Source organism: Rattus norvegicus, chromosome 3 (genome assembly GCF_036323735.1).
Source record: "Rattus norvegicus strain BN/NHsdMcwi chromosome 3, GRCr8, whole genome shotgun sequence".
NCBI classification, from domain to species: Eukaryota; Metazoa; Chordata; class Mammalia; order Rodentia; family Muridae; genus Rattus; species Rattus norvegicus.
In genome coordinates, this window is record NC_086021.1 from 163605684 (window position 1) to 163617942 (window position 12259).

The following is a 12259-nucleotide window of genomic DNA, read 5'->3' on the forward strand; positions in this document are numbered from 1 at the left end:
AAAAGTCTCTCCCCTTAAGGATTGGGGACATGTACAAGACCCCGAGTTACATCCTAACATCACACATGTGCTCTCAAAAATCATTTATATCAGATTATATGTCACTTACAAATTAACATTGAACTTGAGAGTCTGGGTCCTAAGTCAATAGTAAATAGTCAAGACCAGCCATGTCCCCGAGGAGCAAGAGGACTCTGGGGAAGTTTGTTGGGTAGCGGTTCTAAAGGCGGTCCCCAGACTAGCATACCCTAAGAGTCATGTGTTTGGGCCCTCTCCACCTGCCAGGTCAGAGATCCTGATGGAGGTGCCTCCCAAATATTTCTTTTCTTTTTCTTTTTTTAATATGCAGCCTCACGTAGCTCAGGCTGGCTGCAAACTCACCATGTAGCTAAAAATGATGTTTTTTAATGTTTAAAGACTTATCTATTTTTGTTTATGAATGTTTTGATTGTGTGTATGTATGCATGCATACTGTACCATGTGTATGCCTGGTGCTCTGGAAGTCAGAAAAGACATTGAATCCCCTGCAATCAGAGCTCTGGGTGGTTATGGACTACTGTGTGGGAGCTGGGACTTGAACCTGGGTCCTCTGCAAGAGCAACACATGCTCCTAACGACCCTAATGGCTGAGATATCACTCCAGTCCCTACTGATCGTGATCTTGGGGTCCAGACCTTCCTGCCTTTTCTTCCCAAGTGCTGGAGTCACAGGTGTGTACCACTGCCCTCAGCTAGGATGTCCACTTGTTCTGAGAGTCGGGACATGATTCCGGGTGACATTCAAAGGGCAAAGCGTCATCCCTTTGCTGCATTCCCAGGTCTTGGGTAATTTTTACAGAAACATTCAAGCTTCACAAAGCCTAAAGGAGGGATAGCTGGCCAAAAGAAGAGAATCCTTTAACCACAGTGAAGCCAGGAGCTGAGCTAGTGTCACCCCTGTGATCCTCAGGAGGCTCATACAGGAGGATGTCAATTCAAGGCCTGACTGAGCCACGGAGTGAGTTCAAAGCCAGCCTGGGCAGACTTAGTGAGCTCCTGTATCAAAATAAGAACCAAGAAGAGAGATAAGAGATAGAACTCGAAGGCAGCTTACTTGCCCAGCACCCGGAGGCTCTGGTTGCCTCTGTGGTTGGCAGGTTGTCCACAGCGGTCACAAGGCTGTGGCAGCAGTAGAGGCCACTCCCACTGTTCTCACCTTCCAGTGTCTCCCCTCAAGGTGTACAAGTGCGTGGTCAAAAGCTGTGCCCAGATGTTCCCCAAGCTGGACACCTTTCTGGAGCACATCAGAAGCCACCAGGAGGAGCTGAGCTATCGCTGCCATCTCTGTAGCAAGGACTTCCCCTCCCTGTATGACCTGGGCGTGCACCAGTACTCTCACAGTCTCCTGCCGCAGCACAGCCCCAGGAAGGACAGCACCGTCTACAAGTATGTACCATGCCACCAGCCACGCTGGCCTGGAGGGCAGGGAGCCCCGGACTCAGACTGCTCAGGTTAAATGATGCATCTCGGAGGCAGTCTGAGGCTGAAAGCCAAGGTCCTGCCTGGAGGGTTTGAGTGTTGGTACGAATAGAAAAATGAAACGGCCAGTCATTTAGCATAGAAAAGGGTAACTGGGGGCTGGGGATTTAGCTCAGTGGTAGAGCGCTTACCTAGGAAGCGCAAGGCCCTGGGTTCGGTCCCCAGCTCCGAAAAAAAGAACCAAAAAAAAAAAAAAAAGAAAGAAAGAAAGAAAGAAAGAAAAGGGTAACTGAGCCAGAAAGATGGCTCAGCGAGAGAATGCTTGCTACCAGCTTCACGGCCTAGGTTTGATCCCTAAGACCCGACACGACTAAGGGAAAGAACTCACTTCCTCAAAGTTGTCCTCTCATCCCCACTGCCAAGTGCACACACAAAATACATACATACATACATACATACATTCATACATACATACATACATTCATACATACATACTACATACATACATACATACATACATACATACATACATACATAATGTTTAGGGCTGGAGAGATGGTTCAGTGGGTGGGTAAGAGTATTTGAAGAGGTCCTGGGTTCAGTTCCCAGCACTTACCTTGTTGTTCAGAACTGCCTTTTACAAAAGAGGTATCTGGTGCCCTCTTCTGGCCACTGTGGGCTCCTGTAGGCACAAGATGCCTATAAACTCATGCCGGCCACACAGGAAACAGTCTTGAAAACTGGTGTTCTGGGTTGTCAGAAATGAGGTCACCACATAGATCTTCAGCTCTTTGTCCCTGAGGCTGTCGGGCTTGTCTTCACTCCTCCCTAGAGCACCTCCCAGTGTTTTCTGGGTCTTCTTTATAGAGGGTGCATTCAGCAGGCACCTACCGTCAATTTTTGCCCTTCGGGTTTTTCCTGTCCATCTGCTGGCTGCTGGTTAGAAGCAGGTGTTTTGCAAACAGTCCCAAGTCTGTGGGAACAGGTAAGGACAGGTATCTGTCTGGGACGCCTTCAGCTAAATGTTTTGATGTTGGTATGGCTTTGCATATCTATACAAACTTATGCCTGTAGGGATCTGGTAGGTGGTCTCTCTCGCCTCAGAAACCTCTGGGTGAGGCTTCTGGAATGAAGATAAGTGAAGATCCCTCAGGGCAGGTGTGTGAACCAGCTCAGGATGCAGCTGCTTCAGAGTTGCCCAAGAGTCACGATAAGGACTATGGCGCTACCTGCCAAGGCTCACATCCCACAGCCTTGGGCTGAAGCCTGACTTTCGGGACCTTAATTTTCTCACATGTGATAAGGAGGTTCTAATGGTGCTTAGCCTATTAGAACGAGTCTCCCCTCCCTCAACTCGCCTCCCACTCAGTATCTCCCGTAGCCCTGGCTGATTTCTCTGCACAACTAAGGGTGACCCTGGTCTTCACTTCTCTCAAGTACTCTTATGTAGCAGGCTGGCCGTGAACTCTCCACTGCTAGTTCAGTTATAGCCCTGCTCCTTCTGCCTCCATTTTGTTTCCAAGTGTAAGCCGGCCGACCTTGAGCTCACTGGAGCTGAGGCTTACATTGCGTTTGAAGTGACCCTCTTACCTCGGCTTCCTGAGAGAGTTGGAATTCTAGGCCAGGGCCACTGTGCCCAGCTTTCTCCTGGACTCTCAGTAGGGTCCAGTAAGAGAGAACTCTATTGAGCACGATCCTGGGAACCCGTAGGTGCTCAGTATAGATTGCTACCGTCCTTCTTGCTGTACTGTTCACTTGTGTCCAGAGACCCAAAGCGACAACAGCTTCATGGAAAGCTCTGCCTCTCAGTAGGTAGACTAAGCTTGTGTGGTGGCCCTGGCAGTTGGTCGCTGCGTGTCCTTAGAGTTAAGCTGACTTGGCCTGCCCATGGAATGTCCCCAAGCCACTGAAGTGACTCCAGCTCCACAACTCACTGTATTTGGTTCTTTGGTCATTTGCTTTTTTGGTTTTGTTGTTTGTCTGAGTCATCGGGGTGTTGCTACATGGCCCTGACTGGCTGGAGCTTGGTATGCAGATGAGGCCAGCCTTCATTCACAGCATGTTACCCAGGTGCTGGATTATCACACCTAGCACCCCTCCCTTTTTTTTCCTTTTGAAAATCTGATGTATTGCCTGGTGTCACAGCACATGTAACCCAGCATTAAGGAATTGGAGGCAGGAATTCTAGGCCTCAACTGTATAGAAATTTGAAACCAGCTTGGGCTCCCTGAGACCTTGTCTCAAAAAAAATAAATTATTGGGCTGGAGCGATGGCTCAGTGGTTAAGGACACTGGCTGCTCTTCCAGAGGTCACGGGTTCAATTGCCAACACCCACATGGCAGCTCACAGCTGTCTGCAAAGCCAGAGGAGGCCACATCCTCACACAGACACACATGCAGGCCAAATACCAATGCACAGGAAATAAAAATAAATATTTAAAAAAATTATTGATAGTATTTTCTCCCTAGTTACAAAAAGGCATTGTTCAACCAACCAGAGCTTCCAGGGACTAAACCACTACCAAAAGACTATATATACTTGGACCGGCCCAGGGCTCCAACTGCATATGTAGCAGAGAATAGCCTTGTTGGGGCACCAGGGGAAGGAAGCACTTGGTTCTGCCAAGGTTGGACCCCCAGTGCAGGGGAATATGGGGGGACAGCAATAAGGGGGATGTATAGGGGGAATACCCGTATGGGGGAGGGGGGAGGGGAGGGAATGGGGGCTTATGGACAGGAAACCGGGAAGGGAAATAACATTTGAAATGTAAGTAAAGGGTTGGGGATTTAGCTCAGTGGTAGGGCGCTTGCCTAGGAAGGGCAAGGCCCTGGGTTCGGTCCCCAGCTCCGAAAAAAGAAAAAAAAAAAAGAAATGTAAGTAAATATATCTAATAAAAAATTTTAAAAAAAAAACCGCATTCTTGTTAAATACAGAAAAAGGATTTTTTTTTTTTTTTTTTTTAATTTTTGAGAATGTAGTCAGGGATAACCCGAATACCCGGCATCCTGTCTGTACCCTGAGCCACTGGGATAATAGGTATGGCCCATGTCCCCGAGATGTTTTTCTTTAAATTAAAAAAGAAAATGTTATTGTTGTTTACCCATGGAAACCTGAAGAGGGCATTGACTCCCCTGAAACTAGAGATACAGACAGTTGTGAGCTGCCATTGTCTGTGCCATTGAACCCAGGTCCTTTGGGAGAGCAGCCAGTGCTCTTAACCACTGAGCCCTGGTTTTCATTTTTATAGGTGTCATCTGGCTTCTCTGGGGGATAGGGACCTCAGGGTAAAGATGAGGCAGGAAAGCCAGAGAGGCTCGCACACACGTCTCAGCAGCTCAGCTGACAGCAGAGAATGTCAGACAAGAGTGGACACCTTGAGAACGAAGGGCGCATGGGCTTTCGCCTCCTTAAGTTGGTTTTGGGGAAGCAGGGAACTTGCTAGAGCTCATCTCTCTCTTCTTTCCCGCCTAGGTGTGTCAAGTGTGTCAACAAATACTCCACCCCTGAGGCCTTGGAGCACCACGTACAGACGGCCACTCATAGCTTCCCCTGCCCACACTGCCAGAAGGTAGGTGTCACAGCATTTCCCTCAGAGGAGGCCCGGAGAGGGACAGTGAGGTGACTTAGTCTAGGATGCCACCATGTTCACAGAGGCATTGGCACCGGACTTGGGTCCTGAAGGATGAATAGGAGTTTATGAGCAAGAAAAAAGTCCTTTGTGAAGAACAGCATGGGTGGGAACACGGTTCGGGGTATGCTTTGACTGGGCTCACAGGTGCTTAGAGAGCTGAGTGGTCTGGGGATTAGGTCTGACACTCTGGCCTCCAGCCCCCAGCGGGGCTAAATGATGTTTCTAAGAAGCTAGAAACCAGGGTCCCAGAGTGTAGAAGGTCTGGGAAGGGGTTCTGGAGCTACCAAGGTCTTCCTCTAGGTCTTCCCTTGTGAACGCTACCTGCGGCGTCACTTACCCACCCACGGCAGTGGTGGCCGGTTCAGGTGCCAGATCTGTAAGAAGTTCTTCCGGAAGGAGCACTACCTCAAGCTGCACGCCCACATCCACTCAGGTGGGTGCGCCGCTCACCTGTGCCCCGCCCACCCCTTTCCTGTCTGGCCTGCCCCTCTGTTTCCATCCTGCTGGCTCTTCTCTGAATCCTTCTTCCTCCTCTCCACAGACTGCCACTCACCTGTCTCACCTGTGGTCACCCGGTTCCCTCCACCTCACCTGTGGTCACCCGGTTCCTTCCACCTCACCTGGGAACACAGGGTTCCCACCCCCTCACTTGGGGACACGGGGTTCCCACCACCTCATCTGGGAACATGGGGTTCCCTCCACCTCACCTGTGCTCACTGAGTTCTTTTTTTTTTTTTTTTTTTCTTTTTTTCGGAGCTGGGGACCGAACCCAGGGCCTTGCGCTTGCTAGGCAAGCGCTCTACCACTGAGCTAAATCCCCAACCCCGGTCACTGAGTTCTTAACACCTTGAGAGTAGAGGTGAGTCCCAGAGGCAAGTGGAGGGACTTTGGCTCTGCTCTCTGGGTGCCAGCCCTACTGGATTATTACCTGATGGGTGTAGGGTGACCATCCTCCTGCAAATTCCTACCCTCTTCCTAGGTTTCCAGCTTGAGGTATAATAAAAAAATTTTTAATCATTAAACTTCCTTGGAGGGAGAGACATATCAAACATAGCCAAGGCTAGCCTTGCATTCCTGATCTTACACCTTTCTAACTCGAGTGCTGGAATTATGGGTCTGTACCACAGGGTTCAGGTTTTTTTGTTTTGTTTTGTTTTTAGTGTGTGTGTGTGTGTGTGTGTGTGTGTGTGTGTGTGTATGTATCCTCACACTTGTGTAGCAAGCATTTACCCATGGAGCCATGCCAACACCAGAGTTAAATTTTATCTTTAAAATAAGTACTGGCTGGGGGTGGTGTACACATGCAATCCTGGCTACTCAGGAGGCTGAGATGGGAGGAGCCAGGGGTTTGAGATAAGCCTGGGTAATAGAATGAGTCTCCCTTTCAACACAGTACCAGACAAAAATAAATCCCTACAAGCTACCACCTGCAGGTCATATATAGTACTCCCAACCCCCTACCCAGTAACTGCAGCTACTGTCTAGATAGAGTGACTATAGTTTAACAGATTTTAAAAAAAAGATTTATTTATATATCTGTGTGAGTGTATGCCATGTACATGCAGTACCTGATGAGACCAGAGAGGGCGCCACAAGCAGTTGTGCGCTGCCCAGCAGTGGTGTGGGATTTTCCTGGCAAGCATCAAGCCTTGAGGTCCATGGTGACATATTACTGTAATACTAACACTTAGGAAGGCTGACGAGGGAGGGCTGGGCATTCCAATCCAGCATGGGCTACACAGTGAACACTTGTCTCAAAGCCCAAACAAAACCCCTCCAAATTCTCTGTGCCAAGTCAGGAAGAGTAAGAAAAGCCAGTTGGGGGAGGAGCTTGGCCCTAAATTAAGCTTCCTCTTGGTGGGACCCATGTGGTGTCCCCATGTCATGTCTCTATAGGTGAGAAGCCCTACAAATGCTCAGTGTGTGAGTCTGCGTTCAACCGCAAAGACAAGCTCAAGAGACACATGCTGATCCACGAGCCCTTCAAGAAGTACAAATGTCCCTTCTCGTAAGTAGAGGCGCCATAATGGGGCTGGAGTTAGATTACTTTAGAGGGACCAATATGGAGGGCTGGGCTGAGGGCCTCCCTTCGTGTGTCTTGTTCGGACCCTGCCTACCTCACTCCCCAACCTGCTTAGCCCTTTGATTGACAAAGGCTGGTGCAGGAACTGGTGAGAGGATTCCTGCTCCCACATTCCAGTAACTGATGGCTTTGGGTTCCAGGATGCACACAGGCTGCAGTAAGGAGTTCAACCGGCAGGACAAGCTGAAAGCTCACATCCTCTCCCACGCTGGTAAGAGGCTTAGGGACTGGCTAAGATGATTCTCTGAGATCGAGCCATCAGCAGGAAGGAAGAGAGGACGCCTGTGTGAGACATATCATGGGTGTCTTTCTACTTACCGCTCCTGAGAGCTAGAAGCCAGATCTGTGTTGGGGACCTTGGGGTACAGAGGTAAATTAGATGCCACTCCAGTCCCAGAGGAAGTAGTTGTGAGAATAGGCAGCTGAACTGGATTATTTGCAGGGACATAGAGGTGTGTGTTGGTGCCATCCAAGATGTAGCCCATGGGTAGCCTGGGAAGGCAGGACAGAGCTCTCCAAGCCACCTTCCCAGGGGAGATGAGTATCAGCATCTCATCTTCTGCCGATGCCCACCCCCCATATTCTCTGTCCACACCCACCCACACCCATGTTCATGACACCCCCACCCCCACTGTCCATCCCCACCCCCACCTCCACTGTCCATCCTCATCCCCACACCCGCTGTCTATCCCCATACCCGCTGTCCATCCTCATCCCCACACCCGCTGTCTATCCCCACACCCGCTGTCTATCCCCACACCCACACCCGCTGTCCATCCTCACACCCACACCCGCTGTCCATCCCCATACCCGCTGTCCATCCTCATCCCCACACCCGCTGTCCATCCCCACCCCCACACCCGCTGTCCATCCCCACACCCGCTGTCCATCCCCACACCCGCTGTCCATCCCCACCCCCACACCCGCTGTCCATCCCCACCCCCACACCCGCTGTCCATCCCCACCCCCACACCCGCTGTCCATCCTCATCCCCACACCCGCTGTCCATCCTCATCCCCACACCCGCTGTCCATCCTCATCCCCACACCCGCTGTCCATCCCCACACCCGCTGTCCATCCCCACCCCCACACCCGCTGTCCATCCTCATCCCCACACCCGCTGTCCATCCTCATCCCCACACCCGCTGTCCATCCTCATCCCCACACCCGCTGTCCATCCTCATCCCCACACCCGCTGTCCATCCCCACACCCCCACCTCCACTGTCCATCCCCACCTCTACATCCATGTTAAGTCAGTGAAGCATCTTCCCCATAGAGTAACAACCAAAAATGTCTCCAAAAGTTTCCTTGGAGATGAAATTGCTCCTGTTAAAAGCTTGAAAATGGGGGAGTAAACTGGGAACGTAGCTCAGTGTGTAGAGCACCTGCCCAGCATCCATGAGGCCCGTGGTTTGATCCCCAACAACACATAAACTAAGCACGCTAGCCACCAACTGTAGTTCCAGCCCTTGAAAGACAGAAGCAAGAGGATCAGGAGTTCAAGCTCAAAGCCAGCCTGAAGCCGAGTGGCACATCTTTAATCCCAGCACTTGGGAGGCAGAGGCAGTTGGGTTTCTGAGTCTGAGGCCAGCCTGGTCCTCAGAGTGAGTTCTAGGACAGCCAGGGTTACAAGAGTGGAACCCAGTCTCAAACAAAACAAAAAAAAAGCCATCTTGAGCTACATGGGAGAGAGTGGATCAAGGCTTTTGACATCTTGGCTCTGAGCCCACTGGGTAGGTCTCAGGCAAGTGGCTTCCCCTTTCTGGACCCCAGCCCCAGAAAACATTTACTGAAGGAGCCTGGCCTTCAGTGTGGGAATCTGGGAAGTGTCCCACAGGGCTCAGGCCTGAGGAGAGAGATCAGGAAAACTTTCCTGGAAGAGAGAACAGCGAGTACAGGCCCCTTGGATAGGGAGAGACCAGAGGGAGGGAGGGGCCCAAGCTCAAGGCAAAGGGTTGAGGAGGGGCTGGCACACTACATCCTGTTGTGTAGGACCCAGGCCTCAGCAGGGTTTAGGCAGCAAGCTTTCTACTCTTTTGTGCCTTAGGAAGACATCTCTCTATCCCACTGTGATGGTCTGAGGGGCAGAGATGAGGCCTGCAGCCTAGAAGAAGTGGCTGTGCCTAGTCATCCAGGTGGGAGGCGGTGTGACCTACAGAGTTCACCAAGGTTTAGGGATTTAGCAAATTAATTCAGACCCGGAAAGGCAAGTACAAAGAGAGGCCATGGGGCAGGGAGCAGCACAGAGTGGAGGAGTGAGTGGCAGGGAACAATGGAGAAGCAACAATGGAGCTTGCTGAGGTCCAACCACACGGATGCTTGTAGAGCCTGCAGGCATTCCCAGGTGAGACATGTGCAGGGTGAGGTGGGCCATGCCTCTCCCTGATGGCTCCTCATTCCCCAGGCCTGAAGCTCCACAAGTGTGGGCTGTGCAGCAAGTCCTTCAGCCGGCGAGCCCACTTGGCAGAGCACCAACACGCTCACACGGGCAACTACAAGTTCCGCTGCGCAGGCTGTGCCAAGGGCTTCTCACGACACAAATACCTCAAGGATCACCGCTGCCGCCTGGGCCCCTCGAAGGACAAGGACCTGCAAACCCGGCGGCCTCCCCGGAGGAGAGCAACAGCTCGTGGTGCTGGCAACATCGCCAGCGTGCATAAGGAGGAGAACCCCTTGCCGGATCCGCTGGGGCTGGAGGAGCTAAAGGCCGCAGGACCCTCTCCTGAGGCTGCCCCTGGCAAGCCACCCTTTGAGCAGGACGCTGTGTTGTCCATTGTGGTGGGCGGGGACCCGGAGCTCGTGGTGCCCGGTCACACTGAGGGTCTGGGCTCCAACCTGGCACTTGCCGAGTTGCAGGCTGGAACCGAGGGAGGGTGTGCCATGCTCGCTGTCCCAGTCTACATCCAGGCCTCAGAGTAACCGAGCTGGACTTGCTGAAAGTGGGGTGGGGGAAAAGTGCATTGGCCCAATCCCTTTTGGAAGTTACTGTATCAACCTTGTTGGCTGCTGTCCTCCTCCGCCCCTCGATTGTCTGGAGAAACCTGCAGCACTTATAGGGTCTGAGGCAGGCGCCATCGCTCCAGGGCATAGCAGTGGTAAGAGACAAGGCCAGAGCATGAAGTGCCCAGGGGGCTGGCTGATGATGGAGGCTGGTACTTGGGCATCCTCCAAGAGAAGGTAGGGTGATCCCACCCACCTATCCAGGTTACCTGGGGTGGCCTCAGGTCGTGCTGCCATTTGGGATGCTAGCTGGATGTGGCTGGAGTCCTTGTATGTTGAACCATTACTAAAACACTTCCCAATGAGTGGGTCCTCTGAGGACTGTATGAGGTGCGTATGTGAGAGGCACTCAGCCCAGGGCTAAGGCTGTAGCTACCAGCCAGCCCTTGGCTTCAGACTCACCAGTGTGATCTGAGCAGGGCACTTAACCTCTTTCTGCTCAGAGCTCCTCACCTGTACAACAGGACTTCATACAGCACTACCTCCTAGAGTGTCCCGGGGACATAGTCTGCTACGATGTGCAAAGGGCTGGGCAGAGTACCCATGACCTGGAAAGTGCTCAGTAAATCTCAATAAATGTTTTTACCGACGACATGAGTCCAAACCACTGTTCTGCGCCTTTCCTAGCCCCAAGGTGGCACCACTCTCCCCAAAGCACAGGCCTTGTAGCCCTCATCTGACCAAGGAGAGTCAGTAGGCTTCCCCGATCAGTCTAACTCCAGCAGTCCTCAGCACTCAGGAAGCTGAGGCAGGAGGATTTTGAGTTTCAGGTCAGCCTGGGTTACAGGCTTCTGACCCCCTCTTTCCCATGGGTGCAGACCTGGAACTCCCCAGGTGTTTCTCACATAGCATAGTTTAGACAAATGGCCTGTGTTGTGGTAAAAATTAAAAAGGAACATTTTCTATTAGTTCCTGTGATCTGGATCCGCTCACTTCAGCTGCTACTCTGCCACGGGGTCCACAAGCTGCCCCACTCTCGGCTGTCTCCCTTTAGCTGCCCTCTCCACGAGGTCCCCCAGGCAGTGGTTACTACTCCTGGCTGTGTGTGCAGGCACTCTCTCTCTCTGTCTCTCTCTGTCTCTCTCTCTCTCACACACACATACACACACACACACACACACACACACACACACACACCTACCTCATTCTGTGGCCTGCGCCTTCTCACTCCTTGAAGAGAACCAGATCCGCATGCTCCAACGGCCTCCCAGCCATTTCTTTCACACGCTGTCCTCTTTAGCGAGGTAAAATCAAAGTTCCAGAAACTTATAATTTAGCAAATGATTTACATGTTAAATTCTCAATCCACATTCATCCACACAATAAATTCACTGCCCATTGATAAAGATATAAACTGCCCACCTAGACAAGATAAAATCGATCTAGTCCACCTAAATCTGAACCATCCTCCTCCGTAGACTCCATTTTTTTTTAAAGATTTATTCATTTATTATATGTAAGTACACTGTAGCTGTCTTCAGATACACCAGAAGAGGGAATCGGATCTCTTTACAGATGGTTGTGAGCCACCATGTGGTTGCTGGGAATTGAACTCATGACCTCTGGAAGAGCAGTCGGGTGCTCTTAACCACTGAGCCATCTCTCCAGCCCCGTAGACTCCATTTTAATCTCTCTCCTCCCTCCCCTCTCCCACCTTACAAAGACTTTGTCCCCACCCCACTCTCTACTGTCCAATCATGTATCACCTCAACATCAACCTACAGCCTGGGGGAGAGGTTTATACTTGTGTGTAGAATCCTGGGTCTTTTCCCTCTTGCTGTGAATTCTCTAGATAGAAGCCCCAATCCCTGCGTCCCTACCTCCCGTGGTCCCCTCCAGTCTGGGCTGGTCCAGGTGGGTGGCAAGCCAGGACCACTGTGAGGCAGGAGAAGAAAAAGGTCCCAAATTCATGTTTTCTCATTTCTCTCCACAGCCATCCTCAGGGCCACACTGTTTCTGTTCTAGAGGGAGAAACTGAGGCCCAGAAGGACCAAGGCAGGGCAATCGGGTTGACTATTTGATGGCTGAGTTTCTTAGATGCCTGGCATGATCCTCAGACCTCTGTGTTAAGTCCCGAGGCTGGAGC

At 51.5% G+C, this 12259-nt stretch overlaps 1 protein-coding gene across 5 annotated transcripts in view; it reads left to right on the forward strand.

The window, feature by feature from the left end:
* Zfp341 (zinc finger protein 341) overlaps positions 1–10765 on the forward strand; it is a 33512-nt gene extending 22747 nt beyond the window's left edge. For all 5 annotated transcript variants that reach the window (XM_008762405.4, XM_039106691.2, XM_039106692.2 and 2 more), the window contains 6 exons: positions 1216–1424; positions 4930–5026; positions 5390–5522; positions 6986–7097; positions 7313–7383; positions 9578–10765. In XM_008762405.4, coding sequence (XP_008760627.2) covers positions 1216–1424; positions 4930–5026; positions 5390–5522; positions 6986–7097; positions 7313–7383; positions 9578–10092 — 1137 coding nt within the window. In that variant the 3' untranslated portion in view covers positions 10093–10765. The remainder of the gene's footprint in view (positions 1–1215; positions 1425–4929; positions 5027–5389; positions 5523–6985; positions 7098–7312; positions 7384–9577) is intronic.
* Positions 10766–12259: the final 1494 nt, after the last annotated feature.